Source organism: Chaetodon auriga, chromosome 24, assembly GCF_051107435.1.
Source record: "Chaetodon auriga isolate fChaAug3 chromosome 24, fChaAug3.hap1, whole genome shotgun sequence".
Lineage (NCBI taxonomy): Eukaryota > Metazoa > Chordata > Actinopteri > Chaetodontiformes > Chaetodontidae > Chaetodon > Chaetodon auriga.
This window is the reverse complement of record NC_135097.1, coordinates 480,562-500,000: the sequence shown is the minus strand read 5'-3', so window position 1 is coordinate 500,000 and position 19,439 is coordinate 480,562. Positions and strand designations below refer to the sequence as shown.

Below are 19,439 nucleotides of genomic sequence, written 5' to 3'. Positions count from 1 at the left end.
AGTGTGAGGACCCAGACGAGCGTAGTACGGAGTGAAGCCTTTCCACAGAGAGAAGAAACCTTCAGAGCCAACGACACGCACCAACACCTCCTGATGGGGGGGGGGGGGGGCAGTCAGAGACAGACACACATCAGTTGTCCATCACTTTGGAGACTTTACATAAACTTAATTATATTTATTTCCTGCAGACAAACCCTGTGTGTGTGTGTGTGTGTGTGTGTGTGTGTGTGTGGACGTGCTGTGACTCACCAAACCGTTCTTATACTCAGGCTTCCCATCGATCATCCTCATGTTCTGAATCCTGACAGACAGACAGACAGACAGGAAACCACAGGTGAGATCCTCCTCCACCCCCTCCACTCCCACCCCCTCCTCCTCCTCCTCCTCCTCCTCCTCCTCCTCCTCCTCCTCCTCCTCCTCCTCCTCCTCCACCTGGGGGCTCTCACCTGGTCTTTACAATGTCGACGGGCATCGATGCTGCCGTGGTAACCAGACCACTGATCATACTGGCACAGAAGTGACAGAGAATATCGTCCCCAAAATACCCTGAAAACCAACACACACACACACACACACACACACACACACACACACACACACACACACACAGCATGTGTTAGGAAAGTGTTCACTTGGACTCATAAACATGTTTACTGTGTGTCAGGTGTGTCAGGTGTGTCAGGTGTACCTGAGTCCATCAGAGCCTGTTTAGACTGAGAGTAAGACGCCAGCTGAGCTGCATTCACCACCACTGCTCGAGCCATAGTGGGAACACACCCCTACAACAGACAGACAGACAGACAGACAGACAGACAGGCAGACAGACAGGCAGACAGAGAGAGAGAGACAGACAGGCAGAGAGACAGACAGACAGAGAGAGAGAGACAGACAGACAGACAGAGAGACAGAGAGAGAGAGAGAGAGAGAGACAGGCAGGCAGAGAGAGAGAGAGAGAGAGAGACAGACAGAGAGAGAGAGACAGAGACAGACAGGCAGAGAGAGAGAGAGACAGACAGACAGACAGACAGACAGACAGACAGGCAGACAGACAGAGAGAGAGACAGACAGACAGAGAGAGAGAGAGAGAGACAGACAGACAGACAGAGAGAGAGAGAGACAGACAGACAGACAGACAGACAGAGAGAGAGAGACAGACAGACAGACAGACAGAGAGAGAGAGAGAGACAGACAGACAGACAGACAGACAGACAGACAGGCAGACAGACAGACAGAGACAGACAGACAGACAGGCAGAGAGAGAGACAGACAGACAGAGAGAGAGAGAGACAGACAGACAGACAGACAGACAGACAGAGACACAGACAGGCAGACAGACAGGCAAGCAGGCAGACAGACAGACAGACAGACAGAGAGAGAGAGACAGGTTTAGTGCAGCAGACAGTGAGGACAGACGTCCTCAGTGACTGACGTGTTGATAGTATTTAACTTTGAGTCAGTCGTCCGTGTCTTGGACAGATTTGTGTGAGGAGCTGAAGGATCTGCGTATGTAACATCCGAAGGTTAAGGTGAGATGGCGGCGGCGGTGGCGGCGGCTCACCCTCCACAGCGTGGTGACGCCCTCCTCTCTGCTGATTCGAGCCAGAGCGTTGAAGACGTTGGTGTAGCCTCTCCTCTGGTCGGCGGGCAGCCTGCACACACAGGAAACCAGCCGTCACTTCCTGCCAACGAGCACGATGTGGTCCGTTCGCCGTCATGTGACCATGGCGAACGAGGTCACATGACGCACCGCATCACATCGTCCATCTTTACTGCACTCATGACAGAACCATCAATCATCCCAGAATACAGTGAGCGCCTCCTGCAGGCTGCACCGCTCATCACAGACAGACAGGCAGGCAGAGAGAGAGACAGGCAGGCAGACAGCACTGTCCTGACGACGAGGACAGAGCTGTCTGTCTCTCTCTCTGTCTGTCTGCCTGCTTGCCTGTCTGTCTGCCTGTCTGTCTCTCTCTCTCTTTCTCTCTGCCTGCCTGTCTCTCTCTCTGTGCCCGTCTCTCTCTCTCTCTCTCTGCCTGTCTCTCTCTCTCTCTGCCCGTCTCTCTCTCTCTGTCTGTCTCTCTCTCTCTGCCCGTCTCTCTCTCTCTCTCCCTGCCTGTCTCTCTCTCTCTCTGCCTGCCTGTCTGTCTGTCTCTCTCTGCCTGTCTCTCTCTCCTTCTCTCTGCCTGTCTGTCTCTCTCTCTCTCTGTCTCTCTCTCTCTTTCTCTCTCTCTCTGCCTGCCTGTCTCTCTCTCTGCCCGTCTCTCTCTCTCTCTCTCTCTGCCTGTCTGTCTCACCGTCCGTCGGCCGTCATCCTGATCAGTGCGACCTCTGCTGGCGTCCCGACAAACGCTCCGGTGGCTCCGGCTGTCATACCGATCAGAGCCTGTAGGGGGAGCACAGTGAGTTACTGCAGCGGCGGCGGCGCTCTGACTGTGAGCGCTGATGCATACGTGTACGGAGACACCTCATTGGCTGCAGCTGCTCATCGGAGAGACGCCGTGGCGAGTACCTTGAGGAAGAAGCCCGGCGGCCGTCCGTCCGCTCCGGTCGTCCTCTCGAACAGGATGGTGTAGATTCCCAGACGGGTCGTCGTGTACGTCGCCTGACGCAGCAAACCTGCCGACAAACTGAGACACACGCAGCTTCAAACGTTTGCGTTCGTTAGACAGAACCCTCCATCATGTGACCTGAACGACCTGCTGAGTCAGTGAAGCCAATCAGCGTGTGAGTACACCTGTACACAGGTAGCTGTCAGGTAAGAACAGCAGGCGAAGCGATGAAGTGGGACAGACAGACTGAGACAAAGAGGTGGATGGAGTGTCAGGTGGAGGCGGGTGAGGTGACAGAGTGGGAGCGCGCCCCGTAACCTGAATACACAATGATCCTCTGTGAAAGCTGCTGGGAGACAAAAGGTCAATCGGTGGCTGTGACCGTGTCAAAGGACAGATCACGTTAGAGGACGGATCTGATTGGCACAGATTGTTTGACCACTGTCCAATCAGCTGCCAAAGACAAACGAAGAGGACGAAGAGCAGGAGTCTGGATTCAGGAACGAGAGTGGACGAATCACTACGAGTCTGTCAGAGACACAGACAGACAAAGTGTCCCTTCATTGCTTTACTTTCAGTCTGGTACTTTGTCTCCTGGTGTACTGCAGTTCCTGTACTCTTACTTCACTGTTGGTGTACCTATTACAGCCAATAAGACATTATACTGTGTTTGTGTCTCTGTCTGTCTCTGTCTCTGTCCTGTCAGACATGTCCACACGTGTTAAGTCACTGTGTGTGCTGCTTTGTGTGTCTGTGCCTTGAGGACGTTGCGACACCTCCGGTTTCAGGTCTGAGGACATAATTCTTCACGGACATCTGGCGAGTGAGGACATGTCTGCTGGTGTTAATGAGGTGGAGAGTGAAGGTGGAGCGTCGGGTGGAGCGGCAGATACCCGGTGTAGATGCCTCCCACGCCCTCCTTCTTCAGGATGGAGAACAGAGCGTGGAAGCTGGTTTTGTACTCTCGAGCCTTCGTGCCCTGACCGCTGAGCTGCATCCGGTTCTTCACCAGGTCCAACGGCTGCACGAAGACCGTCGCACCCATCCTGGAGAGACAGACAGGTAACCGAGAGACAGACAGAGAAAGAGTTAGTCCTCCATCATCGCAGGCCGCACAGAGAGACAGACAGGTAAACGACAGACAGGTAAACGACAGACAGGTAAATGAGAGGCCGACAGTCCTTCAGATAAACGTTGTACATATACACAGACCTAGTACTTGTCAAAGTACACAGTATGACCTTAGTAGGTTTTCTCATCAGAATTCTTTAACTGGCAGTAGGATTTGTAGGGTTTGTAGTACTTTTCTAAAGTACATCGTGTACATTTACACAGCTGTTCTTCTGTCAGCCTCGCCGGCTGTGACGACTGAACGTCCTCACTGTGGGATCAATAAAGTCTTATCTTATCTTATCTTAATGTCCACAGAGTCCCTGACAGGAGACCTTGTGCTGGTCTGAGACCCAGCGTGGACCCCCTCAGGCCCACGGTTCACCGGATGGAGCTGATGCAGCACTTTAAGGAGCACTGAGGAGGCGCAGACTGGGTTTGCTGCAGTTGGTCTGTGAGGAGTCTCTGCGCTCCTTCGTCCTCAGACTCTGCTCTGCTGGTTCAGACTCTGCTGGTTCAGACTCTGCTGGTTCAGGCTCTGCTGGTTCAGGCTCTGCTCTGCTGGTTCAGACTCTGCAGGTCAGACTCTGCTGGTTCAGGCTCTGCTCTGCTGGTTCAGGCTCTGCTGGTTCAGGCTCTGCAGGTCAGACTCTGCTGGTTCAGGCTCTGCTCTGCTGGTTCAGGCTCTGCTGGTTCAGACTCTGCAGGTCAGACTCTGCTGGTCCAGGCTCTGTGGTGATAAGAGTCTTATCAGAGGAGCAGCACTCTTCATCAGCCTGCCAGGGTTCAGACGGAGGAACACCACCTGTGACCAGGTGAACGCTGACCTCACGCTGTCAATCAATGCTGCACAAACGCCTCCAAAACAGGCTGGAGCTCGACAGAACGTCAGAGAGGAGAGGAGGGAAAATGTTGGTATGGTCAGTCCTGAAAACCGGATCTGTGGAGCTGGATCCAGACGCTGAGTCGTCCAAATCCAGATCATCAGTCCACCGCTTCTCCCCTTCTCACCTTCTGGAGGTGGTCCAGCAGGTGGTCGACTGTCCCCGTCCCTGTCCACTGAAAGACTCACACTCAGTCGATATGGATGGATCCCAGCAGAGACACACTGACCCCGAGGCGCCGCGGCCTCCACCGTCATTGAGTCTGTTTCGTGTCCATCACTGAGCTCAGGAGAACAACTGACTGATGCTGAACGTGTCATCACAGCAGCAGCTGTTTGTGTGTCTGATCGACCAATCAGGAAGCTCCAGTGCAGAGTATCGTTCAGCGACTGTGAGATCAGCTGTTCTGGTTTCAGATCAACACCTCGTCCTGACGTGTGATTGGAGGTTAATGAACAGGCTGAGCGTGTTTCTAAACGTCCGTCACGAACGTGAACTCATGGACACATTTCAGCCTCCAGGCGTCTCCAGCCTTTTCAAGGACCTGCACCTTGAATGTGCACACAGACCCGAGCGGGTCACGCGTGTGGACTGAAGTCAGTGTGACAACGACAGCTGCTGTCACGCTCCTCAGACACCCACGTGCACGCTCCTCAGGCATCCACGTGCACGCTCCTCAGACACCCACGTGCACGCTCCTCAGGCACCCACGTGCACGCTCCTAAGGCACCCACGTGCATGCTCTTCGAGGGGCGCGCACGCTCCTGAGAGGTTTGGAGGGTCGTGACATTTAAAGGACACGCGTGCAGCAGCTGCCGTGACCCACACAACACGCACTCACTTTTTACAGTCTGCACACTGGAAGAAAGGAGAGGCACAGTCAGCCACTGCGCCTCTTACCCACAATGCATCAGTCCACGGCTGGAGCAGAGAGGAAACCTTTGTGAAGCGACGTCCAGACGTCAGAGCGTGCGTTCGTCTCGGAGACGACTCAGCACTGTCTTTTCCAGCCTGTTTTAAACGCGTCGTCTGATCACGACTTGTGTTCCGTGTCCTGATGCCTTTAATGTCTCTTGTAAAACACAGCGTCGCTCTGTCGTTCAAAGGTTCTCTTCTAACTTCCTAAAAAAATACAGAAACAAGTGGGAATTTGAAAAAGGTGAGCAGTCATGTGATGCGGAGCTCTAACGAACGACAGCCTTCAGGACGCCGTACTCGCTCCCACCATTTTGACAAGAAGATGACGTCCTCGTCCAGGAACGTGACACCACAGGAACCACGAACACATAGTTTTACAGAGAAATCACTGAACGTCAGATCTATGATGTCACTCATTTATGATCTGTCCTCCATTTTTTCTGGACACTGGATCATAAAAATGACATTTGTTTCGTGAGAATGTGAAAATATCAAATAGTAATAATTTAAGGCTATTTAGGCCAAAATCAGTTAATTTAAGTGGGTGTCTGCTTGGAGACATGCTGTCCCTGTCCGTGTCCCTGTCCCGCCTGGAGTCAAACCAGGCCTGAGACAGACCAGAAGACCTCCTGAGGCTTCGCTCAGGCCGCCCACGCCCGCTGCACCCGGCTTGTACCACAAGTCTGACGGCTCCAAAGTGGGATTAGCGGGTTAGCGAGGTATGTGGAGCCTGAAGGCCGACAAAGGTAGCTCTCTGTTCACCTGGCTACATCGCCATGGTAACTAATGCTGCAGACCTAAGCTGCTCCAGACCAGGTTACACTCAGAGTCTCAGCCTGAACAAGAATAAAATGCCTCTGGAAACAGCGTCACCCCGCAGTCAGCAGTCCACCTCTGAGGGAAGCCACCGCCTGTCCTACCGGGACATGTCCTACCTGGACGTGTCCTACCTGGACGTGTCCTACCTGGACGAGCCGTGACGTGTCGTTTGTAACGCCGCCGATCGAAGCTGTGCAGTTACAGCAGCATTTCCTGAGCTCGTGACGTGGTGGTTCTATCCACGTGGGCCGTTCGCCCTCGCCGGCTGTAAACGAAGCCTTCTGTAAAAACTCAGGACTCACATTGAAGCTCACTAAGAAACGTGCCATAATTCCCTCAAACCACACCATAATACTGAATTACTGAAGCAAAACTGATGAGTCTGTTAATCACAGAGCACTTTGATTTGTCCAGAAACTGAAGTGATGTCCTCGTGTCCTTCATTAGGGGACAGGGTCACACCTGAATCCGATAACCTGGAGGCTCTGAGAGCGAATGAGAGCTCAAAGAAACAATCAGCTGACGAATGGAGACATTAGCATCTATTCTGTTGTCCTTGTCACTGACAGATAGTGAGAGTTAGCAGAGCTGCTAACATGAGATGAAGAAGATGAAGATGAAGATTCACACGTTTAATCTCGAACAAAGTGCTTTCAAGTCGTGTTTCCGCCTCTGAGTGACAAACATTAGGCCGGCTAACGGTAGCTGTCTCTGACAGCTAGCATTAGCTTACCGCTAGTTGTTAACACCGATAACACCAAAGTAAATCTGAGACAGGATGGCAGGACGGGATGTCCACTGTGTCTTCTCCTGGAGAACCTGGACTGTTCATGTTTAAAACTGTTTCTAAAGGAGAGGAGGTAGAAAATCAACAGCCGCCATCAGAGCGAACACAGCTAGCTGGACGGACAGTGACCGGCGCATATTCTTCATAACAAGCCTGTTTCCACCTTAATTAGAGCTAACTGAACGCTGGTTTATGGGTCACAGCCCCAGACAACCGGCTGCGATCAGGTTAGTGTCGGGGGAAACAAAAATCAATGGAACGCACTTTACCATAACACCGACCCCGTGCAGGCTACCAATCACTGACAGCTAACGGGTAACTGACAGAGCAGCCTGCGAACCGTTACAGCCTCTCGTTACTGTCACAGTGAGTGTAACCACAATAACCACAATTACCAACAGGTGAATTCAACCAGAACAACCCTGCAGTCTGTCACCGACAGGTGAATTCAACCAGAACAACCCTGCAGTCTGTCACTAACAGGTGAATTCAACCAGAACAACCCTGCAGTTTGTTAGCTCTTCTGCTAGCCCCTGACCGCTGACATTAGCACATTAGCACTGGAGCTAGCAGGAGCACCTACCCGGCCAAGCCTCCAAACAGGAACTTGATGGCCTTCGGAGACGTCTTCGGCTTCGCATCTGCCATGTTGAGCCCGGTCTGTCAGACTGCTGAGTCCCCGGTCAGATTCCCGCTGCCTGCCTGCTTGTGTGCCTCTGAGCCGGACGGTACGCCTGCTCTCTGACCGGTACAGCAGCTGCAGCAGCAACAAGGTGACTCTCTGGAACGGGCACGTCCGGAGACGCAAAGCCGAGCGGACCAATCAGGAGGCGAGGCCTTTAATGTCTCAACAATAGCTCGTTAATCTGAAAGCCATGCGTAAAAGTTACTTTTCTCGCATTAATTAATACAATTTAAAGAGATCTAATCGAAGCATTTGTATTAATATAAAACACATAAATATTTACAACTGATTAATTGTAAATTTACTGGTCTCGTCAGACGACCCTGCAGTCTGGCATTAACAGGTGAATTTAACCAAACAATGTTTTCAGGACTCTTATATTTCCAACAACACTCTAATGCAACAGCAGCTGCCCCACAGCTTAAATAATCAAAATAAATAAATAATCAAATAAATTATTAGTATAATAATTTAAATTATAATGTAGAGTATATCTGACTGTTTGTTTAAATGTATAGAAATAAAATTTTTGCAAATAATGCTAAACTTTGTCATGATAATTTAATTTGTATTATCAACACAATTAATTGATAAAAATCAAAAGTAGAAAAATGAAAACAATACTGTATACTATATAATCAAATCAAAATGTAAAACTGAATTGGTAGAAAATAGAAATGAGTGCATAGTTATAAGGAAAACAATTAAAAAGTAAAAAACAATATATTATCCTAAAGTAAAAATCCTTTAAAATCAAGAAGATTAAGCAAAATAAAATGATTAAAAAGAGAAATACTAAAAGTAGAGACATCTTGTCTTAAAATTGATTTGCTCAGATGACTTGGTACAAAGGTGTCTCATGTTCCTGGCTGTGTTTCAGGTGTGTAATGAGTGTACAGATTTATACACTTTACATTCAACCACTATGGGAAATGCATGTGGGCAGACCAAACTCAGCTGTTGTGTGTGGGACATCACTCTGCAGTGACCAGGTTAAACACATTTCATATTCAGTTTGATTCCAAACACATTCAGTGTGAGGCGTTCAGCGTGATGCCTTATTGCTGATTGATCTGAAACATGTCTTCAATCCCTCCACCTCTGGCCTCCTGACCTGCAGCGTGCAGCAGCAGCGCTCTGACAGCAGGTCAAACAAACACTGATGCAGTGACAGAGTACATGCTTAATGTGATTACTTATGTAATAAGATAAGATATACCTTTATTAGTCCCACAGTGGAGAAATTTCAGGTATTACAGCAGCAAAGTGGATAGCAAACATAGAAGGAATCAGTAAAAAGGACATTAAATATCAAACAAGCAATATAAACAACATAAACAAGGAATAATGAAATATGATACGATATAATACAGTGGCGTAATGCCTGTGGTATTTAGCATGATTCCCACCTATCTTAGAGTGATTCACTTCTCTCCCCCCGCCCAGCTAAAATCACGTTTAGAGGGTTTTTTCCCTCATTTCACCACCGTGGATGACGGTCTGGAGGACTTCAGTGGACAGGCTGTTGGTGGTGTGGAGCTGACTTCATCCAGCATCCTCACCTCATGTTTCCTAAATCTACTGATGCGATTAAAAAGCCTTTAAAAGACCGCGCAGGTCCACCATAGACGCTCTCTTCTTCTACGCCGATGCCGCTTACTCGATCCGCCATTACTGTGACACAAAACTTTTTTTTTTTTTTTTTTTTTTTTTTTAAATTTAGTTCAGAAAAAAATAATGACAATACATTTCATGAGAGAACATAGAGCCAGGGTAAATAGACACTGACAAACAAACAAGGAGAAAAGAAAAAAAAACAAAAGTAACAAGAGAAAGAACAAAAATAAATAAATAAATGAATAAAAAGTACTTGTGAAGATAATACCAACATAATAACTGCTAATTACCTGCCAATATTAAACTTTGCGCATATGTTCTTTGTTTTTATGGCTTTCTTATTTTCTAGTGGGGTGAGGGACTGCAAATATAATACAAAACACTTGTAGAAAACAGAAAAAATGGGTTTATCTCCAGCAAATTTAGCTCTGTGGATGTAAAACTTTGCATAAAGTAGTACCAGGTTAATAACAAAAACCTTATCCAGGTCTTCTGTAATATTAGAATAGAAGCCAAAAATAACATGTTCAAAATGCAGATTAAAATTCATATACAACTTATCAGAAATACATTTTGCTATGTCTTTCCTGAACCCTTTTGTGTAATTACAAAATTTACAAAACGCCTCACTGGACAGAACGGATATGACGTAACTCTCTCTACTCCACGGTAGCCAATCACTCTCGTGTAAACACAAGACGTGACTGACATGACTAACACCCAATAGAATGTCGTGTATTTCGTTCTCTTGACACTCATTGGTTGATATCTACACAGAGGGCGGGGCTTGTGAAGCACACAGCTTGTTGAGGAAGTGGAAGCAGCCGGCGGTGAGTACAGACTCAAAGCTGTCGATTCCCCCTGAATAAAGCCAGTCTGACACCATTTAGTGACGCTTCTCAGTGTTTCAACGTTTACAGCAGCTGCTGCTGCTGTCTGCTCCGCCACGGTAACGTTATCTGAACGGTAATTTAAGGGAGCAGCGGAGCGCCGGGAAACCTCCCAGCAGTCAGTCGCATGGAAAACACCATACCGCAAACAAACATCGCGAGAAATAAAGCAGGACGCAAACAAAATGAATACAAGCAGCGCGAGAACAGAAGAGCTGAAGCCAAACAAGACGTCCTGAAGATGGAACAACCTGGAGAGGAAGGACCGACAGAACACCCCCAGTCTTCTTCTTCTTCTTCTTCTTCTTCTTCTTCTTCTTCTTCTTCTTCCTGTTTAGCATTCAGAGACCTTCTGATCAATTCATTGGCTGATCTGATCAGAAAGCAGTTTAAAATGTCCTGCTACTGAATACTGCAGTAGTACTGACAGTAGAGCAATGACTGCAGACTCCAGAGGCCTGCTGAGGTCAAATCAGGGACAAATCAAAGGACTTAGAGTATTTTTCACTTTGGACAGCGTTCATATGATGTCATGTGTTCTGTCCCATCCCTTCTTGTCAATAAAGGTTGATTTTGATAATGAGCGCTGGTGGAAGACCCCTGACCTCACAGACTGCTTGTATTCTCTGTGTGTACTCGTACTGTGAGTTGTCTCCTCACATGGCAGTTCTTCTTCTTCTGTTTTGTTCTCTCTGCAGCAGAAGACGGTGCCATGACATCATAACGCCAAGGCGTCCAATGACAGCGCTCAAATCATGGCCGCGTGTGGGGCACCACACAGGTCGGACCAATGAGAAGGAAGGACGGCCACGACGCGGGGGGACGGGGCGGGACGGTGGAGCACGGGGGGAGGACAGGAGACGGGGGACGGACGGCAGTGAGACAGGCGGGCAGGGTGGAGACGGGCGGCGTGTCTCCGCTGCCTGTCTTCCTGTTTCCCACTGAGCTGCTGTTTTACTCCGAGCAGAGAAACTCCCACAGGAGAGTTTTAACCGTGTACAACCCCAACAGCTTCACACTGAGCTTCAGGAGTCAGTACCTGTCTGTCTGCCTGCCTGTCTGTCTGCCTGTATGACAGTGTGTGTGTGTGTGTGTGTGTGTGTGTGTGTGTGTGTGTGTGTGTGTGTGTCTGTCTGTCTGTCTGTCTGTCTGTCTGCCTGTCTGTCTGTCTGTCTGTCTGTCTGTCTGCCTGTATGACAGTGTGTGTGTGTGTGTGTGTGTCTGTCGGTCTGTCTGTCTGCCTGTCTGTCTGCCTGTATGACAGTGTGTGTGTGTGTGTGTGTGTGTGTGTGTGTGTGTGTGTGTGTGTGTCTGTCGGTCTGTCTGTCTGTCTACCTGTCTGTCTGACTGTCTGTCTCACTGTCTGTCTGCCTGCCTGACTGACTGCCTGCCTGTCTGCCTCTCTGTCTGACTGTCTGTCTCTCTGCCTGTCTGTCTGTCCGCCTGCCTGCCTGCCTGCCTGTCTGTCTGTCTGTCTGTCTGTCTCACTGTCTGCCTGTCTGTCTCACTGTCTGTCTGCCTGTCTGTGTGACTGTCTGTCTGTCTGCCTGTCTGTCTCTTTACCTGCCTGTCTCTCTCTCCAGTGTTGTGTACAGCTCCCTCTCTCTACAGAGTGGTGGAGGCGGAGGGGAGTGTCCGAGCTAAATCCTGTATTGATCTGTAAGTACACAGAAAAGTACTTCATTACTGCTGTGACTGCTAGTACTTATGTACATTGCGTCATATGACACGCTGTCGTGCCTCGTGGTCGCAGTACCCTACCGTGACATCACTTCCTCTTCCTGTCAGCGTGGTGCGTCACCTGGACGTCTCCCCTCAAAACTGGGGACGCAGGGACAAGTTCCGCCTGGAGGTGAGAGGAGGAGGCCAGGTGGGAGGACGGGAGATCTGGGCTGAGCTTACAGGAGGAGAGGAGGTGAGGGGAGGAGCAAGAGGAAGGGGAGGAGCGGGGGCCGAGGAAGAAGAGGAGGAGAGCAGGAGGAAACGAGGAGAAGGAAGAGCGAAGGAGAGGAGGATGGGAGGCCAGCAGAGGGCGCCGTCTGCTCACAATCCTCTGTCTAATTTGCTGGTGCCTACACAAACACACCTGCAGCGGCCTACCTGCACAGGTGAGACATCAGAGCTCAGGGAGGCGCAAGAGAAGGAAATAATGGAGGCAGTGAGGAGGTAGCAAAGGAAACAGTGAAGTAGAGACGGAAAGGAGGATGGAAGGAAACAAGGAGATAGAGAAGGAAATGAAGAGCTCAGGAAGGAAACAAGGAGAAACAGCAGTGCGCTCTGGGACTTGTAGTTGATTTAGTTGTTGAACTTGACTTTAAAACTCTGTGTGTGTGTGTGTGTGTGTGTGTGTGTGTGTGTGTGTGTGTGTGTGTGTGTGTGTGTGTGTATAGCTGTGCGCAGTGTGTCTCAGTGGGTGTTGTGTGTGGTGGTGGCGGTGCTGTGTGTCGCAGTGTTGATGCTCCCCCTGCACACCGACAGTGACTCTGTGGTTCCACACTGCCTGCACGTCTCCACCAATCAGAAGCTGGTCAGCGCTTACATACTGGGTAACACACACACACACACACACACACACACACACACACACACACACACACACACCTGTGACACACCCTCTCTGCTGTAGAGAAGGAAACAGTAAGGTGGATAAGGAAAGAAGGAGAGAGGATGTAGACAAGGAAAGGAGGGCTGGAAGGAGAGGAAGACAAGCTAAAGGAGGAAGGAGCTGACAAAGGAAGCAAAATGTAGAGAAAGAAGGGAGCAAGGAAGGAAATAAGGCTGTGGAGGAGGAAGGACATAGAGCAGGAAACAACACTGTCTGTCTGTCTGTCTGTCTGTCTGTCTGTCTGACTGTCTGTCTGTCTGTCTGTCTGACTGTCTGTCTGTCTGTCTCACTGTCTGTCTCTCAGGTCTTCTCACCATGGTGTTTCTACGGTAACTGGTGACATCATGCCATTGCCACCTTGGCTCGAGCGACAGGTGTTTTCCAGCACCATGGCAACCAGGGGCTGCATTGACCTTTGACCTCCATGTTGTCAATCTCTCACACACACACACACACACACACACACACACACACAGACTGAGGCTGGCTGGAGTTAACGAGCAGGCTCGTTAGCAGGTCAGTGTTAACAGACAGTGACTGCAGCTGCTCATCAAACTTTATTTAAAGGGCTGGACAGTGATTGGCTGAATCCAAGCCTGGACAGCGAGTCTGTTAAAGGGACACGGGACGCTGCAGCCGTCCATCTGTCTGATTTCAGTCATTTAGCATCTTTAGCTCTCCACAGTCCTGACGAGGAATCGATGACGAGGTCGGATGACCTCACCTGAAGAACGTCCATCTGTCATGAAAGGAACGCTTGTGTCTCTTCTGTGTCTTCGTTGTGTCTTCGTTGTGTCTCTGCTGTGTCTTCGTTGTGTCTTCGTTGTGTCTCTGCTGTGTCTTCGTTGTCTCTTCGTTGTGTCTTCGTTGTGTCTCTGCTGTGTCTTCGTTGTGTCTCCGTTGTGTCTCCGCTGTGTCTTCGTTGTGTCTTCGTTGTGTCTCTGCTGTGTCTTCGTTGTGTCTCTGCTGTGTCTCTGCTGTGTCTTCGTTGTGTCTCTGCTGTGTCTCTGTTGTGTCTCTGTTGGACGTCCTGCAGCGTCTCTCTCTGATGCTGTTCCTCACAGCTGGACTCACCTGGATCTGTTCACCTGTCGGCTGTATAACCTGTAAATCTTAATGATGTAAGAAGGCTCGTCCTCGGCTCAGAAGTGATGCTCGGTGGTGACCTCATCAATGACGTCATGCTCATCGGCCAATCCTTCCAAGGCTTTGTGGAGTGGGAATGTTGCCATGGAAACGGGCGGGCCACTTCCTGGTTCACCTGTTGGACACAGCGTCATTCCGCTCATGTTATGAAGCGCTGACTCGACGTTTTCACGTCACCTATCTGTTCAAACTGACTCTTCTTCGCTTGAATGTGTATATGCTAAGCCACGCCCACTTTGAACAATCCAATCAAATGTTAGAGATTTGATGTCAATCATTCTTGTGCCACATACTACGTTTCACTCTGAAATGTCACACGAGTGAAGAAAAAGACGCTCTGACTTCCCTTTCATAGCTCCACCCACGTTCAGGTGAGGCAGCGGACCACCTGTGCATCAGTCTTACCTGTGGGCCGGTGTCGATATAAGGACACCATGAGGACAGTGGAGATGCAGTACAGACAGAAGACCACGAGGTGGCAGACGAGTCTGAACACCAGCTGGAGGGGGGCTGAGGCTGGGGGTGGGGCTGTGTTTGTAGGTGTATCTGGAGAGGGAAGCACACCTGGTCAGGTGAAACACATTTTGCTGTGGCAGGTGTTGAGGTTACTGTGTGTACAAAGTGAATGACATCCATTCTGAAGGAAGTCTGCATCATCGCATCTGAATGTATCCAAAGCACCTCGAAAGTGACACACAGGTAGATAAAGTGATGATGTCAGAGCAGCTTCCTCACCTGTGACGGCGATCCAGCTGGGTGGAGACTCTCCAAGACTGCTGATGCGGCACATGTAGAGTCCTTCATCCGCCCTGGACACATGCTGGATGGTCATGTGACCTGTCGGCTCAGTCCTGATGAGGGAGCCATCTTTATAGAAATCAGCTGTGAGGTTGGAGGGAGGGGTCCTGGTCTCACAGCGCAGGGTCACGTCATCTCCCTCGGTCACAGGGAGGACAGGACTCTGCAGGACCACTGGTCCACCTGGACACAGAGACAACAGTCCAGCATACAGAGGAGAAACGCTCTGATGGGCCGAGAGTTAACGATGATACTTTGTGAGATAAAGGCGGCGTTAGAGACGCTAACAACTGGAACTTCCACTGTGCTGGAGTCGCTCCTGGCTGCTATTCGGCTAATGCTAACAACTGATCTGCGCTGTGTGCGAAGACGTTTCCACTCAACAACTGGACACAGAGTTACGTTTCACAAACACATCGGTTTCTTGTCCTAAATTACTTTGCTCTGGTGATGTTTTTTGAATTTACAACATATGGTTTGAAACTACAATCAAGTATAACAAGTCTGTAAGCTAAGTATAAAGTTCAGTCTTATCTTAAGTTAATGCTTTTCTCATCACATCAATGCTGACGAGCTTCAGAACAACTCTGGTTCTTATTTCAGCTGGTGTAGATGTCGACTGTCCACCTGAGACCTGTTAGCTTTAGCCCCAGTCTGTTAGCATATCGTGAGCTGTGACCTGTTAGCTTTAGCCCCCGTCTGTTAGCATATCGTGAGCTGTGACCTGTTAGCTTTAGCCCCAGTCTGTTAGCATATCGTGAGCTGGGACCTGTTAGCTTTAGCCCCAGTCTGTTAGCATATCGTGAGCTGTGACCTGTTAGCTTTAGCCCCAGTCTGTTAGCATATCGTGAGCTGTGACCTGTTAGCTTTAGCCCCAGTCTGTTAGCATATCGTGAGCTGTGACCTGTTAGCTTTAGCCCCAGTCTGTTAGCATATCGTGAGCTGTGACCTGTTAGCTTTAGCCCCAGTCTGTTAGCATATCGTGAGCTGTGACCTGTTAGCTTTAGCCCCAGTCTGTTAGCATATCGTGAGCTGTGACCTGTTAGCTTTAGCCCCCGTCTGTTAGCATATCGTGAGCTGTGACCTGTTAGCTTTAGCCCCAGTCTGTTAGCATATCGTGAGCTGGGACCTGTTAGCTTTAGCCTCAGTCTGTTAGCATATCGTGAGCTGGGACCTGTTAGCTTGAGCCTCAGTCTGTTAGCATATCGTGAGCTGGGACCTGTTAGCTTGAGCCCCAGTCTGTTAGCATATCCTGGGGGCGGGGCTTAGTAAATGGTCAGTTGAAAGACTGATTGATGGTGCGATCTTACCAGTGACAGTGATGTTGATGGTGTTACTGGTCGCTCCCTCTCTGGACTCACACCAGTAAACTCCACTGTCCCACCTGGCCATATAGCTGATGATACAGGAAGAACCAGCAGGTCGTCCCCAGTCCTCACACTGAGCCCTGGTCTCTCTGGTGGTGTTCCTCCTCACTGTCCATCCACTGTCCTCCTCGCAGCTCAGAGAGACAAACTTGAAGCTGAAAAACTGGGAGCTGCTGGGACTCACGGTCAGACGAGCTGCAGCAGATTTTTTCAACACATGCGCTGTGATGAGCTTCACCTTTAAAGGCTGTCATTCAGCCTCTGTGCAGATGATGCGGCTCATTATTGTTCTGCGAAGCCTTTTATGTCTAGACATGCTGTTTGCGCTCCACCCTCAGCAGCTGATGGAGACGCTCAGCCTAAAACTGGGTTTTTATTTTTGAAACGAGGCTCACTTCTTCTTCTTCTGGACCGAACGTGTTTCGTTTCTCCAGTTTTAAGAAGTCAGAGGACGATTTTCTCGTTGGTGGAAACAGACATTTCCTGCCGTCCACACTCTCAGTTCGTGTACACTGTGTACCTATGTTTCTTTCTACTGTTTTCTTATTTTGTACACTTGAAGTACTTTTACTTCTGGTACTTAAAGTACATTTTGCGGATCATACTTTGGTAATTTTACCTCAGTAATATTTTGAATGCAGTACTCTGATCTGTTATAGACTGTGATATTTCCACTGTCACAGATGAAAAAATAAATAAATAAAAAGTCATTTCCAAAGCGATGTTGGAGACACACTCACAGTAAACACGTAGTAGTACATGTAGTAAATGTAAATGTGTTCTAACTCAGGTCTCTATTTGAAACAGGCTTAAACGTTCTGTGTATGTGATGAAGACGTGAGGACGAGTGTCTCTGTGAACGGCGGCTTCAGGGACACTCACCTTGAGTGGGTCTGCAGCAGAGCGCTGTGGTCAGGCCTGAGGAGGGGAAACGACACCCAGGTGTGAGATTTCACACGTTAAAAAACTTCACTTCAGCCACACAAAGTACTCTGAAGTAAGATGAAGTGAATGAGGCGTGAAACGAGCTGCAGCACTGATAACACACGTGCCTCTCTAGAGTTTCTCAGAAGAGTTGGAATAACAGAAAACAGCCGACGGGAGAATCGTGGAGAATTTGAAGTGAAGTGATAAAACTTCAGTGTTAGCAGTGAAAGCGCCTCCAGTCCACCGACGCTTTCCTTCAGACGCTGAGACATCGCAGACAAACCGAGCTGATTCCACTTTCTGAGCTGATGAATGAAGTTTACTCACAGAGCAGCCAGCGGAGAGACGCTTCCTCCATCGTCCTGTCTGCCAACAGCAGACCACACTCGCCGAACTCAGAGCCGCTTCCTCCTCCTTCCTCTTTGTAGGTGAGTGAAGTGCTCCTGAGGTTTTCTGTCCAGCAGTTGACTGGTGGGACGCCAGCAAACACAGGTGAGCTGGAACACGTCACCTGAAGAAGAAGCAGATCAACGATGCCCTCAAAGACTGAAGTGACTAAACCTGCAGCAGGATGTGTCAGAACGGTCACGCAGGAAGTGAGGCGTGTTCACACCTCCAAGCTCAAAGTACACCGGAGGTCGATCAGAGCTGGTTTGGACGGCGCAGACACGTGTATTTGTTCCTGTCGGCTCTGATGATGATGGTGATGAAGGTGTTGTGGTGAACAGCAGCAGCTTCACTCGCAGCAACATGAAGAGTCAAACCATTCGTTGTTTAACGTTATCGCACCTTCCTGTGTTCAGGAAAAGACTCAGAGGCAGGAAATCGATCCACGTCACCTGCACGTCTGCCCCCTGGATGCTAGCAAAGCTCCTCTGCTGAGCGGACCTCAGACAGCATCCTGGTCCCCGAGGAACATGTAGCACCATGCTAACGGTCTGCTGATACGAGGAGAACCGTAGCTCATAGCCCGTAGCTCATGTGCTATAGATGAGACTTTGGATGGGATCTCTGAAGCGTGGACACGATGCCACTGCTCAGTGTCTGGCTCTCAGAGACGCCTCCATCACGGCGTCGGAGTGGAGCAGACCTGACCTGGAGTCAGTGTTCTTCACAGAGGCCACGCTCAGACCACCAGACATGAAGGACGGAGACGCTGCTGCGAACCCGAGTGTCGAGCTCCAGCTCGTAGCATCGGACAGAAGCAGCCTGGTGAGCTCGGTTCAGACGGCTGAAAGCTCAGGGAGCTCCGCCTGCAGCTGGAGTCCAGATGTTAGGGAACATCACAGCGTCGGAGCTGACCAATCAGAGCAGACTGGGCCTTAAAGAGACAGGAGCTAACAGCGTTTCAGACAGAGGGTGAATAGAGGCGCTGCAACAATACGACAAATATAAGGTACTTTTACATCTTTAAAGCATATGCATGTATTCTAGTACACACCACAGCAGTAAAAGTACAGCAGTATTGTCAGCTCCATATACTTATATGCAGTAAAAGTACAGCAGTACTGTCAGCTCCATGTACTTATCAGCAGTAAAAGTACAGCAGTACTGTCAGCTCTGTGTACTTATACGCAGTAAAAGTACAGCAGTGTTTGCGCCTCCTGCTGGACACAGACAGACACTGAGTTCCAGGTGTTGATTGAATAACTTTATTAGCATTCTCTACCAGTGGTTTACATGAGGAGGAACAGAAAGGGTCAGAGTGAAACCAGTGAAACCAGTGAAACCAGTGAGACCATGTGACCGGGCAGCGTCCTGCTGGGCCCGTCGTCACGGTAACCGTCAGCTGGTTCCTCTGGGTGGGCTGAAGGTGACAGATGAGGGTCCTTCATGTGTGGAAATGACAGAGAAAGAAGAACCAGCTGCCATGAAAACATTACAACAAAAAGATTCATGTTTTCTCATGTTTGTTCTGTTTCTTCATGTTTATTTATTACTAATATAGACAAATATCATCTTTGACATTTTATTTCTTATTCTGTCTCATAGTTTTTAGCTGAATTTGATAAAATGTTGTTTTAATGTTCATCATTCATTTCAAAAAGAAAGCAATGATCATCAGTCCAACGCTGAAATCAATAAAAAAGGTACGAGTCGTGGTTTGTCATGAGGCGATGACCTCTGAAAGGTCCCGACCCCTCAGGTTGAGCACCACCGAGACTAAATCCTCTTCTCTATGTGAAGACTACAGGAGCTACATTCATAAAATATAGATTGATACTCTACAGTCAATATACTCATTAATATACTGCAGGACAGCCAGAGGACACAGGACGGCCAGAGCCTCGAGACAGAGAGACAGACAGGCAGAGAGAGAGAGACAGGCAGGCAGAG

The 19,439-nt window shown here is 49.3% G+C and overlaps 2 protein-coding genes across 2 annotated transcripts in view; one reads left to right on the top strand and one right to left on the bottom strand.

The window, feature by feature from the left end:
* Window positions 1–7,933, bottom strand: part of slc25a11 (solute carrier family 25 member 11) — an 8,412-nt gene extending 479 nt beyond the window's left edge. The window contains exons 1-9 of the mRNA XM_076725457.1: window positions 7,651–7,933; window positions 3,443–3,595; window positions 2,510–2,627; window positions 2,295–2,383; window positions 1,559–1,649; window positions 689–779; window positions 447–546; window positions 250–301; window positions 1–90 (exon numbers count right to left, since the gene is read on the bottom strand). The exon at window positions 1–90 is cut by the window's left edge and continues 479 nt beyond it. Coding sequence (XP_076581572.1) covers window positions 1–90; window positions 250–301; window positions 447–546; window positions 689–779; window positions 1,559–1,649; window positions 2,295–2,383; window positions 2,510–2,627; window positions 3,443–3,595; window positions 7,651–7,715 — 849 coding nt within the window. The 5' untranslated portion in view covers window positions 7,716–7,933. The remainder of the gene's footprint in view (window positions 91–249; window positions 302–446; window positions 547–688; window positions 780–1,558; window positions 1,650–2,294; window positions 2,384–2,509; window positions 2,628–3,442; window positions 3,596–7,650) is intronic.
* A 2,222-nt stretch (window positions 7,934–10,155) lies between these two features.
* On the top strand, window positions 10,156–16,893 carry LOC143317281 (motile sperm domain-containing protein 1-like). The gene is made up of 6 exons (XM_076725358.1): window positions 10,156–10,199; window positions 10,958–11,290; window positions 11,843–11,918; window positions 12,048–12,367; window positions 12,650–12,805; window positions 13,169–16,893. The coding sequence occupies exons 2-6, from the start codon at window positions 11,050–11,052 to the stop codon at window positions 13,195–13,197; spliced, it is 822 nt and encodes a 273-aa protein (XP_076581473.1). The 5' UTR covers window positions 10,156–10,199; window positions 10,958–11,049; the 3' UTR covers window positions 13,198–16,893.
* Window positions 16,894–19,439: the final 2,546 nt, after the last annotated feature.

Bases quoted from the DNA above. Each gene is read 5' to 3' on its own strand.
- LOC143317281 (XM_076725358.1), top strand. From the start codon at position 11,050: ATGAGAAGGAAGGACGGCCACGACGCGGGGGGACGGGGCGGGACGGTG. The intron at 11,291-11,842 runs GTCAGTACCTGT...CTCTCTCTCCAG, and splicing joins CTTCACACTGAGCTTCAGGA to TGTTGTGTACAGCTCCCTCT. The intron at 12,806-13,168 runs GTAACACACACA...TCTGTCTCTCAG, and splicing joins GGTCAGCGCTTACATACTGG to GTCTTCTCACCATGGTGTTT.